General features: G+C 38.4%; 1 protein-coding gene and 1 pseudogene across 3 annotated transcripts in view; both read left to right on the top strand.

The window, feature by feature from the left end:
• The window catches only part of RBP2 (retinol binding protein 2), a 52,527-nt gene that overhangs the window by 12,599 nt on the left and 18,475 nt on the right, over nt 1-21,453 (top strand). For 2 of the 3 annotated variants that reach the window (XM_026018575.2, XM_072726966.1), the window contains exon 2: nt 16,975-17,098. In XM_026018575.2, the coding sequence (XP_025874360.2) occupies nt 17,026-17,098 (73 nt within the window). In that variant the 5' untranslated portion in view covers nt 16,975-17,025. Of the gene's footprint in view, nt 1-16,912; nt 17,099-21,453 lie in introns of those variants that run through there. The other variant, XM_026018574.2, reaches the window with a different exon arrangement.
• Nucleotides 9,253-10,155, top strand: LOC112935003 (protein farnesyltransferase/geranylgeranyltransferase type-1 subunit alpha pseudogene; annotated as a pseudogene).

The following is a 21,453-nucleotide window of genomic DNA, read 5'->3' as shown; positions in this document are numbered from 1 at the left end:
AAATGGAATTTTAAATTTTTAACTTAGTGGGGAAGTGAATTGAAATGGTGCTGGATGGGATGCCTGGTTGGCTCAGTGGTTGAGCGTCTGCCTTCGGCTCAGGGCATGATCCCAGGATCCAGGATCAAGTTCCACATTGGGCTCCCTGCGAGGAGCCTGCTTCCCCCTCTATGTCTCTGCCTCTCTCTCTGTATCTCTCATGAATAAATAAATAAATCTTTTTTTTTTTTAAGTGAAATAGTGCTGAAACAATCAATGACAAATTTTGGAAAATAAGCTAAATCAAAAAGTTTACAGGCTCAAAAGTGAAAGTGTAAAGGTTCTAGAAGTAAATACATGAGGTTTTCTTTTTATTTTTTAAATTAACCTTAGGATAGCAAAGACCTTTCTATGACATAAACCTTAGACGTGAAGGGAAAGTTTGATAAATTTAAGTACCTATAAAGTTGAATTGCTGCACAGAACTTTCATTTAAAAATGTGGATTAAATACATAAATTCATCACTACTCTTTCCCAAAATTTCACTACAGTGACAATAAAAATGTTAAAGGACAATTTTTTTAAAGACAATAAAATCATGACCTTCATACAAACATAAAATAAATGATTGGCAAAGATTTTATTTAATTTATTAATTAATGAAAGAACCACTGAGATGTTACAACTCTTACAAAGAAAGATTTGACTTAGAGATTTATATCCCCCACCTAACAAAATCTACTTCCATTGCCATGATCAGACGTCATTTGCATAGCTCTAGACTGGAGACATTTGTGTTATTATCAGTTTTACAAGTTAACTTCTATATCATAGAGTTAGAAAATAGCCTAGTCAGAAACAATCTATTGATGATGATAATGATGATTAAATATTATTCAATATTATTAATAAACCTATGCAAATAACTACATTGCCATAAAAAGAGACTCAGAATTTCCGAATTCATGGAATTTATGGAATTGGATATCACTTTTAAATGTTTCATTTCAGTTTATAAAAACAAAGTCTACCCAAATTGCCTTGGGTGACTTAGAGCCTAAGAAGGAACAGAAAGGGCTTCCTTATATATATGGAAAATAGTGCATTAAAACAACATCAGCAATCTTCCAAACAACCACAATAAAAATTTTCTCATCAGTTCATTCAGTTTTATATAATTAAGTCTTCCTCCATTCCATATCTTAAATTCATAGTCTCATGAAGCCACCTGTTTCTCAACTAAAAAGGGTTCTGGAAATCCTGACTTAGTCTACTGATATGGTCTGAAAGCTGCCTATGTGATTCCAACTCAGATGCCTCTACTCAAGAGTTAATTCTTTGAAAGGTCAATATTTGGGAGTACTTTTTCTATAAGGCTCTGAGACTTTCTTCATTAACAACACAAATTCTAACCTGTAGCTTATAGGAGAAACTTTGACAAACATCAGAGTAAAACAAAAACTGGGTTTTTTTTTTGTTCTTATTCGTTGTTGTTTTTCATTTATTTTATTTTTTCATCATTACAAATGCACTCTTTAATCCCCATCAGCTATAGGGCAGCCCGGGTGGCTCAGCGGTTTAGTGCCACCTTCAGCTCAGAGCGTGATCCTGGAGTCCTGGGATCGAGTCCCACATCAGGCTCCCTGCATGGAGCCTGCTTCTCCCTCTGCCTGTGTCTCTGCCTCTCTCTCTCTCTCTCTCTCTCTCTCTCTCTCTCTGTCTGTCTCTCATGAATAAATAAATAATACAATCTTTAACAAAAAATCCCCATCAGTTATTTCTCCCATCTATCATCCAGCTTCCCTCTGGTAACCATCAGATTGTTCTCTATAGTTAAGAGTCTGTTTCTTGTTTTGTCTCTCCCTGTCTTTTTTGTTTTGTTTTCCTTTGCTCATTTGTTTTATCTCCTAAATCCCACATATGAATGAGATCATATGATATTTGTCTTTCTCTGACAGACTGATTTCGCTAACCGTTATACACCTTATCTCTCTCCATAGTAACAAGATTTCATTCTTTTTTTATGACTGAATAATATTCCGTTGTATATATACCACCTCTTCTTTACCCATTCATCTATGGAAGGACACTGAGCTGCTCCCATAGTTTGGCTATTGTAGATAATGCTGTTATCAATGTAGAGAGGTATATGTATCCCTTTGAATTAGTGGGTTTTGTGGGCTTTTGGTGGGGGGATTAAATACTCAGTAGAGCAGTTACTGGATCATAAGGTTCAGTTCTATTTTTAACTTTTTGAGGTACCTCCCTACTGTTTTCCAGAGTGGCTGCACCAGCTTGCACTCGCATCAACAGTGCAAGAGGGTTCCCCCTTCTCCACACCCTCGCCAACACCTGCTGTTCCTTGTATTGTTGATTTTAGCCATTCTGACAAGTGTGAGGTGATATCTCATTGTAGTTTTGACTTGCATTTCCCTGATAGTAAGTGATGATGAATATCTTTTCATGTGTCTGTCGGCCATCTGGATGTCTTCTTTGGAGAAATGTCAGTTCATGTCTTTTCCCCATTTTTAAATTAGATTATTTGTTTTTTTGGTGTTGAGTTGTGTAAGTTCTTCATACATTTTGGATATTAACTCTTTATTGGATATATCATTTGCAGTATCTTCTTCCAGCCCATAGGTTGCCTTTTGATTACGTTGTTTCATTACTGTGCAGAAGCTTTCTATTTTGATGAAATCCTAGTAATTTATTTTTGCTTTTGTTTCCCTTGCCTCAGGAGACATATCTAGAGTGTTGCTGTGGCCAATGTCAGAGAAACTATTGCCTATGCTCTCTTCTAGGATTTTTATGGTTTCCTGTCTCACATTTAGGTCTTTCATCAATTTTGAGTTTATTTTTATGTATGGTGTAAGAAAGTGGTCCAGTTTCAGTTCTTTTGTATCTGTCCAGTTTTCCCAGCACCATTTGTTGAAGAGACTGTCTTTTTCCCATGAGATATTCTTTCCTGCTTTGTTGAAGATTAATAGACCATGTAATTGTGGTTTTATTTCTAGATTTTCTGTTCTATTCTATTGATCTATGTGTCTATTTTAATCCCAGTACCATATAGTTTTAACTACTACTACTTTGTAACACTACTCGAAGCCTGGAATTGTGATACCTCCAACATTGCTTTTCTTTTTAAAGATTACTTTGGCTTTTCAGGGTCTTTTGTGGTTTCATACAAATTTTAGGATTATTTGTTTTGGTTCTGCAAAAAATAATAATAATAAAAGCTGTTGGTATTTTGGTAGGGGTTGAATTAGATCTGTATATTGCTTTGGGTGGCATGGATATTTTAACAATACTTGTTCTTCCAACCCATGAGCAAGGAGAATCTCTCCGTTTTTTTGTGTCATCTTGAATTTCTTTCATCAGTGTTTTATATTTCTCAGAGTATATGTCTTTCACTTCTTTGGTTACATTTATTCCTAGATATTTTGTTGTTTTTGGTGCATTTGTAAATGAGGTTGTTTTCCTCATTCCTCTTTCTGCTGCTTCATTATTAGTGCATAGAAATGCAACAGTTTTCTGTACATTGATTTTGTATCCTGCAAACTAACTGAATTCATTTATCAGTTATAGTAATTTTTGGTAGAATCTTTTGGTAGAATCTTTGGTAGAATTCTGGTAGAATGTATAATGTCATATCATCTGTATGTAATGAGAGTTCTACTTCTTCCTTGCCAATTTCTATGCCTTTTATTTCTTTATGTTGTCTGATTGTTATGGCTAGGACTTCCAATATTATGTCTTACCAATAAAAGTGGTAAGAGTAGATGTCCTTGTCTTGTTCCTGACCTTAGGGGAAAAGCTCTTGGTTTTTCACCATTGAGTATGATGTTGTCTGTGGGTTTTTCATATATGGTCTTTATTATATTAAGATATGTTCCCTCTGCATCCATCCATTCCCATGAATGGATGTTGTACTTTGTCAAATGCTTGTTCTGTATCTATTGAGATGATCATATGGTTCTTATCCTTTCTCTTATTAATGTGAAGTATCATGTTGATTGTTCGGCAAATATTGAACTACCCTTGCATCATAGGAATAAATCTCACTTGACTGTTGTTTGATTTTTTAAATATATTGTTTGATTTGGTTTGTTGAGAATTTCACATCCAAATTCATGAGAGATATTGGCTAGTAATTGTCTTTTGTCTTTTTTGGTAGTGTCTTTATCTGGCTTTGTTGTCAGGGTGATACTAGCTTCATAGAATAAATTTGCAAGTTTTCCTTCCTTTTGTATCTTTTGGAGTAGTTTGAGAAAAATGAGTATTAACTCTTCTTTAAATGTTTGGTGAAATTCACCTGTGACACCACTTGGTCCCAGAATTTTGTTTTTGGAAGCTTTTTTTATATTACTGATTCAATTTTATTGATGGTAATTGGTCTGTTCAAATTTTCCATTTCTTTTTGCTTTAGTTTTCATAGTTTATATGTTTCTAGGAATTTGTCCATTTCTTCTAAGTTCTCCAATTTGTTGGTATATAGTTTTTCATAATATTCTGATATAGTTGTTTGTATTTCTGGGGTGTTGGTTGTAATTTCTCCTCCTTCATTAGTAATTTTGATTATTTGGAATCTCTCTCTCTCTCTCTTTCTCTCTCTTTTTAATGAGTTTTGCTAGAGGTTTATTCATTTTGTTGATCTTTAAAGAACTAGCTCCTGGTTTAATGGAACTGTTCTTTTGGTTTTTTTTAGTTTCTACATCATTTATTTTTGCTCTAATCGTTATTATTTTATGCCTTTTGCTAGGTTTTGGTTTTGTTTCTTTTTTTTGTTTCTTTTTCTAGCTCCTTTTAGGAATAAGGTTAGGTTTTCTCGCTTCTTGAGGTAGACCTATATTGCTATAAACTTCCCTCTTAGAACCACTTTTGATGCATATGAAATCTATTTTTAAATGACAGAGCTATGATTATTTTATTAGTGAAAATTTTCAAATGGACTGATGAGAGTTCACAATAATAATTCAGGAGTAATTCAAACTGACAAGGATATTTTGTTATTTGGTTGGTGATATACAAAAGAAATACAATAAACCTATTCTCCCAAAAGAAACAAACAAATGTCTCTCGTTGAGACCCACTGACCTGAAAATTAACTTGATTCAAATTTTTTTTAAAAGACTGTGGCAATGAACATTTTAAACAGTAATTGAAATGTATTGTTGCTCAATGTCATCAGACAAAACACTGCTAAGACTCAAATAAATAAGGGAAAGTTCAACAGAACTATTTTTATAAGACTTTAAGTCAGTGTTTTCCCTGAATGTAAACATGTACAGAAAGCAAGGCATTGAAAAATCTCCGGGGACTTCCCATAAAGCATAAAATTTCTGAAATATTTATATTAATAACATCTTACCTATATAAATTTAACCTAGGGAAAGCTGAGCATTTCTTATGATTTAACAACTCTTCCCATGCAGCTCACCAAACCTGATTATTTCTAGCATCCCTTTTTATAAGGTAAAAGAACAAAGCTTTGTGATTTTCCAGGAACCCTCTGGGAAATCTCAAAGACTACTTTAGGTGTAAAAGATTCCCTGCAAGTTTTATTTATTTTCTTCTAAATTTCAGACCTGATTTTTGGAAGACAAAAACCAAGAGTTGTCAGAGGAGATTTAGACACTTGATTAAGACAGGATCATTGGTGCCTGAGAAAAAAATACTTGGTTGCTTATTGAATCAAGGTGACAATAAAACATTTAAAAATAAATACATGGAGGAAATAAGATTGTAAAGAAACTTAGCACTTTCATAAGCAAGGAAATTTTTTATCTTTTCTTTTTTCTTCTCTTCCTCTTTTCCTTCTTCTCCTTCCTTTTTGGAGTAGAGAGCATAAAGTCAACATGGAGAATATAAGAATATTCAGGCAAGTCACAGAATCTTTCCTTTCTAGGTAGATTACACAGAAAGTAAATAAGGTAGCTAACCCTCTAGGCTTCCCCTGAATGTTCTGATTATAATACTGAAAGTTCCATATCCCAGGAAACCCTCAGTTCTAGACCAAAAAGAAATGTGGGTCACTTTAAAAAGAATAGCCATTTGCATTGTAGGTGAAGACGTTAATCAGAAAACCAAGGATGCAAGCCCATCAAGAGTGCGAACTTGGCAAAAATTCTAACACATTTCATAGTTTATAAGACTAAGGATTATGAGCCAAGATAAGAAAAATATACTTTCCAAGATTTTTCCTTCACTATACTTTTTCATACTCTGGTTACACTTTTATTCCAATACAGATGTCAAGAGGTTCATAAATTCAAAACTAATTCTATAATAATATTAAGATGCTATTTTTGATAGCACGCCATGCATTGACTATCTCCAAATTAATGCATAAATGAGTATTTTAAATATTTCTCAGTTTTGATTTTTAATAGAGGTATATATAAATCGTTGTAATCATATAAATCCCAAGAACCACTGCTTGTGGAAGAGCAACAGCATATTCTAGGTTGTATTTTTCTGTCATTGCTCCTAGCATAGTTGCAACCACTTAAATTAATTATAACTTTTCACTGAAGTAATTAACTTCTATTTCGCAGGGAAAACTAGACAGCAGATAATTGAGAACTTTCTGTCATACTGAAGCATTTTAGCAGATTAGCAGAGTTCATAATACAATTTTTTACAGTCACATGCTTTCCTGTGTGGCAAAAATGAGCACATTCATTAACATGACTCATTGCTATAGCTTATGTTTTAGCATATTAAAAAAGCAAAATTATGCTTAGTAATCAATGTGTGAGTGCTCTATCCCCCTTAGAAAGTACCTAGATATCCATTGGTTATATAATAACTAATTTAATTTAATATCGGCTCATGGTTTTTTAAAAAGCTGTTGAAATTAAAAATTTGTCAGAATAATGATTCAATTTAGTCAAACATAAATTTATATTTTTCATAATCTTAAATGTTATGTAGGAGTAATGTTAACTTATTTCATCAGCAAACCTGTAAATATCTAGAAAAACATACCTATATAGAGAACACTGTTTATATTATCCTGAACAGTGGTAAATCAGAGAAGACAAAGCTGTTTTTATTAAACTCACATTAGTAAACTGGTCTTGTTTGCCAAACATTTACTTAAATTACGTGAATTTGGATTCTTAAAAGGTTTCTGACTTGGCTTCATGAAGAATAATTTTAGCATATTTTTATAGCACATTTAAAGTATTCAAAGTTTAATTATCAAAAAAAAAACAAAGTTTAATTATCTTATTTGGGGGGATTTTATATAGGCACTTCTTTATTCTATAAACCAATCAGAACAAAACTCCTTTAACTTAAAAGACTTTGGTTTAAGTAACTTAAAAGACTTTGGGATCTAATTTATTGATACCCTCCAGAAATAGGAAAATACACACACACACACACACACACACACACACACACACACACATTTAGAGGTAAAGTCCTTTCCAAATTACAGAGAGCTTATAGCTTCAATTCTACAATTTTAGTCACAAGTCACATGACACAGACATGGACATTTTTTTGAAAACCACCATTCTGTGTATCAAAGAATAGTGTTCTCCTTCCTAGTAAGCATGATTTTTAAAATTAATTTATGTTCAAAATAGACAAATACATAAGCAAATAACAACAACAAAAACAAATAAAAAGGACTAATAAACTGGATTCTGTGTTATCTCTCACTCAGTTAAGAATATATATCTGTCTTCTACAGAAACCACCAAATGGCCAGACCACCAAGCCAAAATCCCAGTTATTGCTGTCACTAATGAAGTTATAACTGATGGACTGTAAGTGAACGAAACCAAAATGCAAAATTAACAGGGGAAAAAAAAACCCAGAGAATGAAGACTTGGAGAAGTTAAAGTTCTATTGACACTTGGGATTCACCTAGGAGCCAAAAACAAAACAAAACAAAAAAACATGTCTTACTTTAAGCTGCTCATGAAGTATACTTCTCTGGACACACAGTCTACCTGCTTCTGTCAGGTGAATCTACAGTGCATCTCAGCAGAAACTTCAAAATTGTTAAAAGATATTTTTTAAAACATGACACTATAACTCTCACACAAATGTAAAATGAACACTTAGCAAAGATTTTAAATTAACTTGTTAATTGATGAGGGAACCAGTAAGATGTTGCAACTGGTTCAAATGATGATTTGATTTACTAATACTTGTTCCTGAGGCCTGGTTCTCCCAAATTCAGAGGGCAGCATTCACAATGCAGGGCACTAGGGCACCAAAAAAGGCTGATGCTTTCTGTGGTCCAACATCTTTGGCCACCCTGGGCTCTCATCTCCATCATCCTCATAGTGACACTTCCTCTCTTGAAGAGTTGCTGAGAGACTTAAGTGAAACAAGCCAGGAATAGTGCTTGGCATCAACAAAAGACCATGATTGCTATTCTAATCATGGGTTAAACCACTTATTGGAAACAAAACATTGTATAATAAGAGATTTTGAATGGGTACATCTTCATTGATTTTAACACATCAAATGGCATTTGATAAATGGTGGGAAAGAATATGGACCAATATCTTATTGATTAGATCACCAATGTTTTTATTTCATTTGAGATCTTAAAAAGAAAGATTGCTGGTAGCTCACAGCATCACCAGTTGTCAAAATACTTGTCTTCCCTTCACAGAGTATGCAGAGAATTGGGGCTTCTGCTGCAGAAATACCCTCCCCATTTACATTCAAGACCAGCAGACTTCACAAATATTTGCTTATTCTTCATCTATAGTGTGTTAGATACTGAAGATATAGCAGTAAACAAAACAAAGAGAAAGACAGTAAATAAGCCCCTAATCACAGGAAGAAGGACAATAAATAAATAGATTTTCCCTAATCTGAGAAATCTCAGAAATTCCTTAGGTCTGGTCTGGTGAAAGAAATGTTCAGTGAGAAGCAGTTTCCATCTGGTGGGATTTCCAAGGGCATCCCAAGAAACCTTGGAAGAGAGTTAAGGACATCTCCCTTGGGAAGAGGTAGTCTAGAATGACTCACCCTTGCCAGCTCCCTATATATTCCCAACTGCTGGTAAAAGTATAGGGCAGGGTGGGAAGGACAAGGGGATTGAAAATGGGCCCCTACCTGAGCCAAAGCAATCTGATCCCTGTGGCCCTGGAAAGAATCAGGATTTGAGACTTCCTGCTCTCAGGAGGCCTGGTCACAAAAGTGGGAAAGGGGAACAATTTACAAAAAAAAAAAAAAAAAATCTAGAGCAAGACCCAGCTATGTGTGGTGGCTGAAGGAACTCCAGGTCTCCTTCCTCTTGGGGACTCTGGTGAAAACAAATTTGATAGTATCTAGTTCCCATAATAAACAAAGTTAGTAAAGACATTTAAGTTGCAGGGGCATTAACCAAAAGAAGGGGAAGGAGTGGGCCCTGGAGAGAACCTGAGTGAGCATCCAGCTGATACCATTTGCCTAGTAGGAAGTATGGCGGCTGAACCCACAAAAACAATGGCATCCCATGTGGACGATGGGTTCCTGAGCCCAGACTCACCCATCTATGTCCTGTACAGGGAGAGAGCAGAATGAGCTGATGTAGATCCAGTGTCACAGAATGATGGGCCCAATTCAGTGGTTTAGATAATTTATTGTGAAAAATTTAGAGATGTTTATGATTACTTGTGGGCGTGATAAAAGAAGTAAATGAGCTTTTAAACTAACCAGAGATGCTATTGAGTTAAATACAGCCAATTTTACACGGTGGCATTTTTGGAGAGTTCTCTTAAAAATCACTTCAAAAGGATCTACATGAGGAAATGAACTACAGCACTGGAATAATTGAGGAACAGCCCCAAAACTATCAAGTTTGGCATCATGGGTGAGTATTAGCAGAATGACTGAAAGATCCATCTCAGGAATTTGAGTTTATTGCTGATATTCTCAATCAGGACGCAAAGAATTATCAATGGGTTATTCAGGAATTTAAACTTTGGGATAATGAGCTGTAGTATGTAGACTAACTTCTCAAAGAGGATGTGGGAAAAAATTCTGTCTGGAACCGAAGCTACTTCATACTTCCTAACTCCACTGGCTACAGTGATCATACTATACTGGAGAGAGAAGTCCAGTTAGTAATCTCCTTCACTTGTTTGCCCATTAAAAGAACATTTGTGTTTCTGTTATGTCTGAGGCATGGAGGACATAACAAAAATCAAAACTGCCCTTGATCCTGCCCTCGTGGAACTAATAGGATAGAATACTTAGATGAACTCTATAATGACAAAGTTACAGACAGTATAGTATACCTCTACTTTTTAGTATCTTAAGTTTCTTGAAATATTGTTGCTACTACAGATTGAGAAGGAATCAGATTTCAGAGGGTCCAGGAAGCTTTATTTTTAAACTATCTTGTTAAATTCTGGTGCCCTTTAGATGATAATCCCCAGAAGCCATATTATCATCACAGGGTTTGGAGCAGGATAAGTCTTTGTGGCAGGATGTTTAGCAACATTCCTGGCCTTTATGCCCTATATCAGTACTAACCACCTGCCCCCCCCCCAAGTTATAATAAGCAAAAATGTCCCCAGACATTCCTAAATGTCCCCAGGGTCAAAACCATCCCTGGTTGAAAACTATTGCTTTAGCATACAAAAAGCTGTTATAAGTGCTAGAATTTTCTGAAATGGCATGAATTTCTATGTTAGTATCCATAAACATTAATAGCCATCCCTTTTCTGGAAAAAAAAAGTCTACTTGGTCTGATATAAGTATTATTTTCTTTTTCACTTCCATGTGCACGGTATATGTTTCTTCATCCCTTCACTTTAAATCTGTATATGACTTTAGGTCTGAAGTAAGTCTCTTGTAGGCAGCATATAGGTGGGTCTTGCTTCTTTATCCATTCAGTCATCCTATATTTTTTGATTGGAGCATTTGGTTCATTTACATTCAAGGTAATTATTGATAGGTAAGTACTTATTGCCGTTTTGTTCATTGTTTTCTAGTTATTTTTGTAGTTCTTCCATTTTTTTCTTTTCTCACTCTCTTCCTTTTGTTGTCTGATTGCTTTCTTTAGTGTTATGCTTGAATTCTTTTTTTTTCTATCTATATAGGTTTCTGATTTGTGATTATCATGGAGTTCATATATACACATTTTGTGTATAACAGTGTATATTAAGTCAGTTGTATAAGTTTGAACACATTCTAAAAGCACTAAATTTTTACTTCCTCCTTCATGGTTTATGTATATAATGTCATATTTTATGTCTTTTTATTTTTTTGTATCCCTTGATTAATTTTTATATAGCTGCTTTTTACTACTTTTACATTTTAACCTTCATATGGCTTTACAAGTGATTAATCTACTACTTTTAACAATACATTTGCTTTTACCAGTGTAATTTTTTTCCTTTCATAATTTTCTAACTTACAGTTATGGCCTTTTTTTTCCATTTAAAGAATTCCCTTAAACATTTTTTTGTGAAGATGGTTTAGTGGTGATGAACTTCTATAATTTTTGTTTGGCTGGGACACTCTATCTCTTCTCCTATTCCGAATGATAACCTTACTGGATAGAGTATTCTTGATTGTAAGTTTTTTTCTTGTCAGCATTTTGAATATATTATGCCACTCTCTTCTGGCCTGCATAGTTTCTGCTGAAAAATTAGCTGATAGCCTCATGGTTTTCTTTGTATGTAACTGTTTTCTTTTCTCTTTTTGCTTTTAGAATTCTTTATTTATCATTACTTTTAGCCATTTTAATTATTATGTGTCTGGTGTGGACCTCCTTGGGTTCATCTTGCTAGGGGTGCCTTGTGTTTCCTAGACTTGGACACCTGTTTCCTTCCCAGATTAGGGAAGGTTTCAGTGATTATTTCTTTAAATAAGTTTAAGCCCCCTTCTCTTTCTCTCTTCCTTCTGGGATTTCTATAATGTGAATGTTATTACATTTATCTACTCTCATTTTTTATTATTATTTTTCCTGTTCACCCTAGTTGCTTTTTATTACCCTGTCTTCCAGATCACTGATCCATTCTTCTGTATCCTCTAATCTGCTGTTGATTCCTTCTGTGTGTTGTTTTTTTTTTTTTTTTTTTTTCCGGTTATTGAGTTCTTCAGCTCTGTTTTGTTATTTTTTATATTTTCCTCTTTGTTGAAGTTCTCACTGAGCTCATCTACTTTTCTGTCAAGTTCAGTGAGTATCTTTATAACTATTACTATAAATTCTTAAAATCAGGCATATTGCTTATGTTGTTTCATTTAGATCTTTGACTATGATTTTTGTCTTGTTCTTTCATTTGGGACCTATTCCTCTGTCAATTCATTTTGTCTCTCTGTGTTTATTTCTATGTCTTAGGTAGGTCAGCTACATCTCCTGGTCTTGAAAGTATTTGCCTGGTAAAGAAGGGGTCTTGTGGTGCCCTGTAATTCAATCCCCTCTGATTATCAGAACCAGATACTCCAGGGGTATCCCCTATGTGGGCTGCATGCGCCCTCTTGTTGTGACTGAGCTGCAATTGCCTTCAGCCCAACTGGCTGCAACGACCTGCTTTGTCTGCTATGGACACACTGGGCAGGGTTTGGTCCCTATGCTGTTGAGAGATCTGTCTGAGGTCACTGAGGTCTTCTTGATGAGTTGGGCTGGCAGTCAGATTAACTGTTTGCCCTTAGCCTCTCTGCCACAGATGCAGGGATACCAAAGGGCAGGGCTTGCTCTCTGGGAAGTCAGGTAATAGCCCCATCTGCTACAACTGCAATGGTGATGTGTAGGATTATCTTCCTCCCTCCCCCGGGCAGGAGTCACTTTGGAGTGGCGCTCTTCCTGGCCAGAGCTGCCTATAGAGTATCACAGGGCAGGAACTGCTTTGGAGGGATGCCTGCTGAGGTTGGCAGTTTGAATAGGGTAGGTTCTGCAGGGGAGCACAGGGCCAGGGCTCATATTGCTAGCAAGGTAGATAGAAAGTATTAGTGCTAGCTTCCACAAACATCAGGCTATCTAGGCTGAAAGAATGGAACAGAAACTCTTCTTGGAGATATCTCCTGAAGGTCCTGCCTCTCCAGCACATGTGCTAAGATTAGTCAATGAATCTGCACGTATACCCCAGGCACTTTTCAAACTGCTTTTTCTATGCTGTGTCCTGGACTGAGTTATTTATTATGCTGGCTTTTTAATGGAACTCAGTTTCCTATCACCCTCCAATTCTCCCAGAGTTAAGCTCACTAATTTTTAAAATTCCTGAAATTAACCCCTGCTGGTTTTCAAAGCCAGATGTTATGGGACTCATTTTCCCAATGCAGGTCCCTATGCCAGGGTGCCTGGTACTGGGTCTGACACTCTCATTTCTCTGTGCTTGCGATGTTCTTCCCACTTGAGGTTAGTCTCACTAGGAGAGTTTGGTTCCCAACTGTTTCTCTACCTTTCCTACCCTTTTCAACATGGTTTTCTAAGATTAACTGTGGAAAGTCTCTTCTACCAGAATTCAAATCATTTTCAGAGTTAAATATATAGATGTAGCTGTTATCTCTGTGTGCCCATGGGGCTAACTGAACTCAGTATGCTCCACTGCCATCTTCCTGCCTCCCCTCAACAATCTGTGCTTTAATTAGCCTTACAATTAACTCTGGTACTTGCTGGAGTTTAAGAACCACTGCTCTAGAGGTTCCTTTTGTTTTTCAGATAATTTTTGAACGTATATTTCTTACAAATACCTAGTCAAGCAATAATTACAGCTTCCTAAACACACATTTACTTCATGTCAATTAGCTAATTTCCCATGCAGGTATAATATGAAATTTTGGTTTGGGCTGCTACTAAGGTTTTTTTTGGCAAAAGCAATCATGAATGAATGCATTAATAAAAATGATTTTATTAATTTTTATTGTAATTTAATTTACAAACAATAAAGAGGAACAGATATCAATTGTAGAGTTTTGGTTTTAACAATTGTCATACAGCCACCATCTGAACTATAGAACATTTCCACTCTACCTCCCCAAGAAATTTTCCTTATGCCCTTTACTAGCCCAACTTTTCTTCCTGTACTCACCAAATTATTGATCAACTTTATATCACTGTAGATTAGATTTTTTTCTGAAGTTTCCTATGAATGGAACCATGCAGTATATGATCTTTTGTGTCAAGTTTATTTCCCTCAGCACAATATCTATGAGATTTATTCATATCATTATCAAGAGTTTGTTCCTTTTTACTGTTGAATAGTATTCTATTGTGTGAATGTACCACAATTTGTTTATCCATTAATTTTTTTAATGAATGTTTGGGTTGTTTCCAGTTTGGGGCTATTATATCTAAAAGTATTTTAGTTTTTAAAAGCCTAATATTTTAATGAAGTTCACTGACTCTAGAATGCTTAGTCAAAATCATTTCCCCTCATCATCGCAAGATATTGTTCTATTACTGTCTTCCATCAGAATTGTTGAAAAGTCTGATATCAATCTGATTATTGTGTTGTTTATTTATAAGTAACCTATGGTTGTTTTTGTTTTCTCTGGAATATTTTACAATTTTATTTTTATTTTGACAATCTAAATTTCCACCGGTGTATTCTGTGTTGCATACATTCAGGATAATTCCCTCAGCTCTATCATCTAGTTACTAAGTCTCTCTTCAGCTGTGTTTAGTCAGCTGTTTAACCTACCCATTACCTTTTAAATTTCAATGACTATATTTTTAAATTTCTATGAATACTCTCTGGTTATTTTTCAATCTATTTTTATAACAATTTTTTTAAATTTTTATTTATTTATGATAGTCACACAGAGAGAGAGAGGCAGAGACACAGGCAGAGGAAGAAGCAGGCTCCATGCACCGGGAGCCTGACGTGGGATTCCATCCCGGGTCTCTAGGATCGCGCCCTGGGCCAAAGGCAGGCGCCAAACCGCTGCGCCACCCAGGGATCCCTCAATCTATTTTTTAAACTTCATTTTACCCTTTTATGTATTTTTAAGTGCTTTTAGACTGTTTTGCTCATTCTAAACATACTTATTTTATAGTTTGTTACTTACCATTTTTATCATCTGAGGCTCTTAGACGTCCATTCTGACTGTATGTTTTGCTGATGCTTGCTTCTTGGTGGATTTTCATGTGTATTTTACAATTTTGGATGAGCTCACATTTGGCTGACTTTATCACAGGAAATTCTGGTTAGCCTGGTTTGAAAATATGTTCCTTCAGTTTTCACATTTACTTCTTTCTGGAAGCCTATAACTTTTTCAAGTTTAGGACTCCATTTATCTGATATATTGGCTAGCAGGAAGCATAAGCTCAAACACCAAACCAGAGGCAGAGCAAGGTAGAACTTCTTTATAACTCACATAGATCCCAGGCCAAATAGATAAACTTTCTTATTGTCTCTGGGCAGATTTGGATATTTCACACTTTGACTGACAAAGTAGTTTGTCCAGTGTTTTGGTTTTTTTTTTTTAATTTTTATTTATTCATGATAGTCACACACACAGAGAGAGAGAGAGAGAGAGGCAGAGACATAGGCAGAGGGAGAAGCAGGCTCCATGCACCAGAAGCCCGACATGGGATTCAATCCCGGGTCTCCAGAATCGCGCCCTGGGCCAAAGGCAGGCACTAAACCGCTGCGCCACCCAGGGATCCCCAGTGTTTTGGTTTTATACAAACATCTTAGTTTCAACTTCCTTCCTGACACAAGGTGAATGTCCCTATCCACCCATTAAAATTCAAATCTCTAGCTTATTGCAATTAGCAACCTCATTTTTGCCCCCAACCGTCTCCCCCTCCAGGTCAGCTTTTTATTATTTTTTGCAAGGGAGGCCTATAGGAGATTCAGTTTGGAGTAGGAGGGGCTGTGTGGAAGTTCTTGAATCTGAACCTGGAGAGGAATACCTGCCTTTCCAAACCAGGAGGCTAGTGCTCAGCTTACAGCCACTTTTTGGCTGGACATCAAATAATGAAGACTGATGCTTTCTCATCTGTCTATTTCTTCTGCCTTCACTCATTTTCTGTTTGTGGGAAGTTGTCCTTTACTCTCCCCTTTTTTTAAAGATTTTATTTATTTATTCATGAGAGACACAGAGAGGGAGAGGCAGAGACCCAGGAAGAGGGAGAAGCAGGCTCCACGCAGGGAGCCCAACGTGGGACTCGATCCCGGGTCTCCAGGATCAGGCCCTGGGCTGAGGGCAGTGCTAAACCACTGAGCCACCCGGGCTGCCCTTTACTCTCCCCTTTATCCCATATTGTTTTTTTGCTAGCAGCTGGACCATTTTTCACTGTGTGTCTTCCTGACTCCAGCATATTTACTAAAAAATAGATGTGCTGCTTTACATCCCCCAAACCACACACAGACAAAACCATTTGCTTAGATTTCACAGCATATAAATATAGATATTAGAACTCCAAAGTGCCATAATCTAAATTGGCCTCACTTTTGGGGATTCATGGTTTACCTATCTCAGCCCACACTTCTATCCTTCAGAGTGTAGTGGCCCCTGCTCAGGCCTCATCTCTCAGAACTACGTATCAGAGCAGTAAACCAACCCAGTTTCTGACAACTGGGATAGCCAATTTGGGGAACAGCCTGAACCAAGAGTCCTTAACCAAATGTCAACTATGCCTCCACTTTGGTCAAGGTGATCCTTAGCTTGCTCCTGGGTTCTTTAAGCAGAGTCCCACTGCCCTTCTTTCTCCTATATGGCCTGCATCCAGGTCTGGCTTGCATTTAGTAGATTTGGAACCACCCAGTATGGAATGGGCACTGGGTATTTGTTTTCCTCAAGTGCAGAACAGAATGTTCAGTGTGGGGCTAAGGGGTCTGTGGGAGCCCAGGCTGCCAAATATGAGCTATTCTGGGGCCCTGCATGTGGATGAAGTTACTGGGACACCCGGGCTGGCCACGTTGGACTTTGAGTGTGAGTTGCTCATAGTCCTGCTGAACTTTGCAAAAGAAAGGAAAGTTTGTTTGGATTGTGCTTATAACCTTTGAACCTGTTATCTCAGAGCCATAAACCTGGTCCACTACCCTATAAAAGTAGCTCATTTCAACATGTTCTCCCTGTAGCCTGCTCTTTGACATTTAATACTCATCTACACTGAACCAGAGGCTATCACCATGACAAAGGACCAGAATGGAACGTGGGAGATGGAGAGTAATCACAACTTTGAAGGTTACATGAAGGCTCTAGGTAAGGGGGAGACCAGGGCTGGGGGGAGGAGGGGCATTTTGGGAACTATTGTCCAGCCCTCCAGACCAGTACCACCATGGAGTCCAACAGATCTGTGTGTAAGCCTCACTCTTTATTTGCTAGCTAGGTAATAATAGGTAAGTCATACAAATTCTCCGAAGCTTGGATTCCTCATCTGTAAATTGGGAATAATAGTAAATGGGATTATGTCTGAAATATCCTTAGCATAATACCTGGAACACAGAAAGATACATGAATGGAGGGTACACACACATACACACACACACACACACACACACACATACGGAGTAAAAACAAACTTGACAGAATAATGCAGTAGCTCTCTTCCCCCCTTTGATCACCATCTCTCAGATCACCAATTGGGACATGATATTATCCATGAATGGCCTCTGCATTGCTCTTGTGTCAGACTTGTGATGGGGAAGCAGACAAGGAGTGGCTTATAAATTTCTCAGCTAGAGAATATCAGACCCACAGAAGGCTAGGAGGGGTTTTTGTCACATGGATCAAACAACTCACTGCTTTACCTGACTTTTGAACTGGACTCTAAGCCAAGAGCTTGATCAGTGTGTCTTGAGTTGACTCTCCTGTGGGATCTCCCATGGGCTGACAGAAATCACATGAAATCTGAAGGAGTTGCTGACTGCGTGGGGCAGCAGCTGTGGGCCAGGCACTGGGCAGGGAGCTTTGGCTGCCTGTGCTCATTTCATCTGGTAACAGCCTCCTCATCACCTTTCCAGCTTTAGAGCTCTTCATGTAAGGAGCTCCTGGTTGGAATCTCCCCACTGCTGGGGCTCCCTGTGGGATCATAGGCCCAATAATTTGGATATGACAATGGGAAGTCTCAAGAATGGGAATTGTGGGATTTTCTGTGCAATAATTTCTAGCTTGATGAACATTTCTACCGTGTTCAATAAACAAGAAGAGCTGGGGTATATTGCACAATTTATAGAGGTTGAAACTTTCTTCATGTACTCTAAACATGTTTCCAACATAAAATTGCTTTGTTTTTCCTCCTGGATGTCAGAATTTTACCTCAAATCCTTGGAGAAGGACAGGGGAGGCACAAATCTTCCTACCAGAGCCCCCGCCCTGCTGCGCTGTGTTTAGTGCACTGAGTAGGAAGTAGAATGGAAGATTGATTCTATACATGGGCGGATGGTCTGGAGCTTAGCTCAGAAGTGTAATTCTGACCAAGATCATGCAGGTGAGGAAACCAAACCAGAGGGGTTGGCCCAGTTAGGCCTTGCTTTCTAAACTTGACCAATTTTTTAACCTTCTGGAATCAGTTTCTTCATCTGCCAAATAGGAATTTTCTGGCTTGGGTTTCCTCATAGGATGCTTGCTATGTCCAAAGAGAGAGGAGGCAGAGGCTGAGTGGCCTTTTATAACACAGGCTCAAAAATCATACAGCATCACTTACATTGTATTCCATTGGGTTGAAATAGTCATGAGCCCACCCACATTCAAGGGAAGGACACGTAGGCCCCATTTCTCAGTGAGAGGAATATCAAAGTCACATGCAATGAACAGCATGTACCACAAGAAATATTGTTGTAGCCATTTAAGAGAATGCGATCTGTCACCCAGGGAACAGTGAGTGATTCCATCCCTTGGGCCCCTAGCAATAGAACAATAGGAATAAGATACATGTGTGGGGTGATGGAGGGAGCTACTGTACACAGGTCATTGAAGGCTTCCTAAGTGCTGGGTGGGGTTTTGGAGGATGGAGGGAATTTTTCCACACATGCTTGGTAGGCGTGTGCAAAGCCTAAGTCAGTAAGAATGTAGTGTGGAACAGGGGAATAGAACAAGGTGTATTGCCAGAGGTGAAGTGCAAGGAGGGGATGAGAGAGGGTCAGAATGGTGTCAGGTCAGATCTTGAAGGTGGTGTGCCACCATGTGTGGACTTCATCCTACAAGGATCCTACAAGGACAGGAATTGTCTGCACAGTAAAGAGAAGCAAGCCAAGGGCTGTTTGGCAGTTTCAAGCTCTCAGCTGTACTGACAAGCCCGACTTAGGGAAAATGCTCAGAAAGCTATTTTGGGTTCTTTGTTGCATATTTTCGTGTGTGGCTTTGTGTACAAAACTGAGTCTCAGTTCAGTTTTCAGTTGTACAGACTGGCCCCTAGTGCCACTCTCTCCAGTCTTCAGGTGAGAAGCAAGCCCTCCTATGGCCATCTCCTAGAAGCCGCTGAGGTGGCTCCCCCACAATTTAATCTGCTAAAAGCAATCCAGCAAATCTGTACAATTTCCCCAAGACCCACCGTGCGAGACAGGGGTTGCTTTCCCAACATTGACAAGTAGTAAAGTTTGCCTTCTTTGCCCTTTTGAGCATTTGGCCCTTGGCATTTGGGAACAACATATGTGGAGATCTCTGGAAATCCCCAGATATGGAAATATTACTAAGTATAACTCCATTTCCTGCTAAAGAACTGTCACTTTCTTATACTTTAATCCCTTGCACCAGAAAGGTGGCTTTCTCTGGGGGCCTAGTGGCTGATTCAGTAGGGAAGGAGAGACTCCTGTTGAAATGTGGGTCTGGGGAGCAAACTGGCTTTGTCACTAGCCAGTGATTCACTCTGCACACCAGTGCCCCCACATGACTCAGCTGTCAGCCTCAGTAGCATGACATGTCACAGCAACCTTTGGGTTTGCCACAAATTATCAAAGTTATTAAATGTTTAAAGAGTGCCAAAGGTCAATGGTACCTCCTTTCCTGCCTTCTTAGACACATGATATTTCTTGAGGCTCTAGACTTTCTTGACAGCAAGGAAAGCAGCCAGTAAACTCTTTCACCCCAAGGAGTTTGGGTATTCTGAGGTCCTCCTGCAGGCTGGATCAGGGAGTGGGGGCAGTGGTCTTCAATTTAAAGGAGAGCCTAAGGAGGGCAGATCTAAAAACGAAGTTACAGCATTGTAACAGAATGCTGGTGGAAGGTTCGTTACCTACCGAGGAGTGAGGCCAGTAGCGTACAGACACAAGGAATCACTCAACTTTTCTACCACAGTTGAGGCATTTTCTGTAGAAGCCAGGGACTGTGCCATCTGAGGCAAAAACCAAACCCAGTCTCTGCTTTCAGGGAGCTCAAACTTGGGCAAACAGTTAAATTACAGCCATGCACAAATGGTATTCCTGTTTCCTGCTACAAATGACCCCTAAAACACAGTGGCTTAAAACCTGGGGTAATTTTATTATTGTTTCTCATAGTTCTGTGGGCTGGCCAGGTTTACCTATGAGGTTCTTGCGAGGGGGCTCTCATTCAATTGCGGGTGGATAATAACTATGGCTGGAGCCATCCCAAAGGCTTCCCTGCTTCTCTGTTAGCAGTTAGTAGTGGCTGGTAGCTGAGCCTCTAGCTGGGCTGTCAATATCAATATAACCACTACATGTAGTGTCCCCATGTGGCCTGAGTTTCCTCATAGGATGCTTGCTATGTCCAAAGAGAGAGGAGGCAGAGGCTGAGTGGCCTTTTATAACACAGGCTCAAAAATCATACGCCATCACTTACATTGTATTCCATTGGGTTGAAATAGTCATGAGCCCACCCACATTCAAGGGAAGGACACGTAGGCCCCATTTCTCAGTGAGAGGAATATCAAAGTCACATGCAATGAACAGCATGTACCACAAGAAATATTGTTGTAGCCATTTAAGAGAATGCGATCTGTCACCCAGGGAACAGTGAGTGATTCCATCCCTTGGGCCCCTAGCAATAGAACAACAGGAACAAGATATATATGTTAGGTGGTGGAGGGAGCTACTGTACACAGGTCATTGAAGGCTTCCTAAGTGCTGGGTGGGGTTTTGGAGGATGGAGGGAATTTTTCCACACATGCTTGGTAGACGTGTACATAGCCTAAGTCAGTAAGAATGTAGTGTGGAAAGGGGGAACAGAACAAGGTGTATTGCCAGAGTGTGAAGTGCAAGGAGGGGATGAGAGAGGGTCAGAATGGTGTCAGGTCAGATCTTGAAGGTGGTATGCCACCACGTGTGGACTTCTTCCCACACAAGGACAGGAATTGTCTGCACAGGAAAGAGAAGCCACCATGCTCACTTTGACAGCCAAAGGTGAATGGCTCTGCAAGGACTGCCAAAGAAGTGAAAAGGTTGTTGTGATAGCCCTGGAAAGATGGTAATAAGAGTGCCAAGAAGGTGGACAGGGGGATGTCTAGAGTGGGAAATACACTAGATTTGCTGACTGGGTGGGGACAGGGCTGGGAGGGATCCTAGAAAGTAAAACCCCACCATGTAACTTTAATCAGTGAAGATGTGGACATATAATAGAAGGTGTGTGTTCTAAAACTGCTCAGTTGATGTTCAATGTTCTAG

Source organism: Vulpes vulpes, chromosome 11 (genome assembly GCF_048418805.1).
Source record: "Vulpes vulpes isolate BD-2025 chromosome 11, VulVul3, whole genome shotgun sequence".
NCBI classification, from domain to species: Eukaryota; Metazoa; Chordata; class Mammalia; order Carnivora; family Canidae; genus Vulpes; species Vulpes vulpes.
The sequence above is the reverse complement of the archived record's forward strand: the minus strand, read 5'-3'. Positions and strand labels throughout refer to the sequence as shown.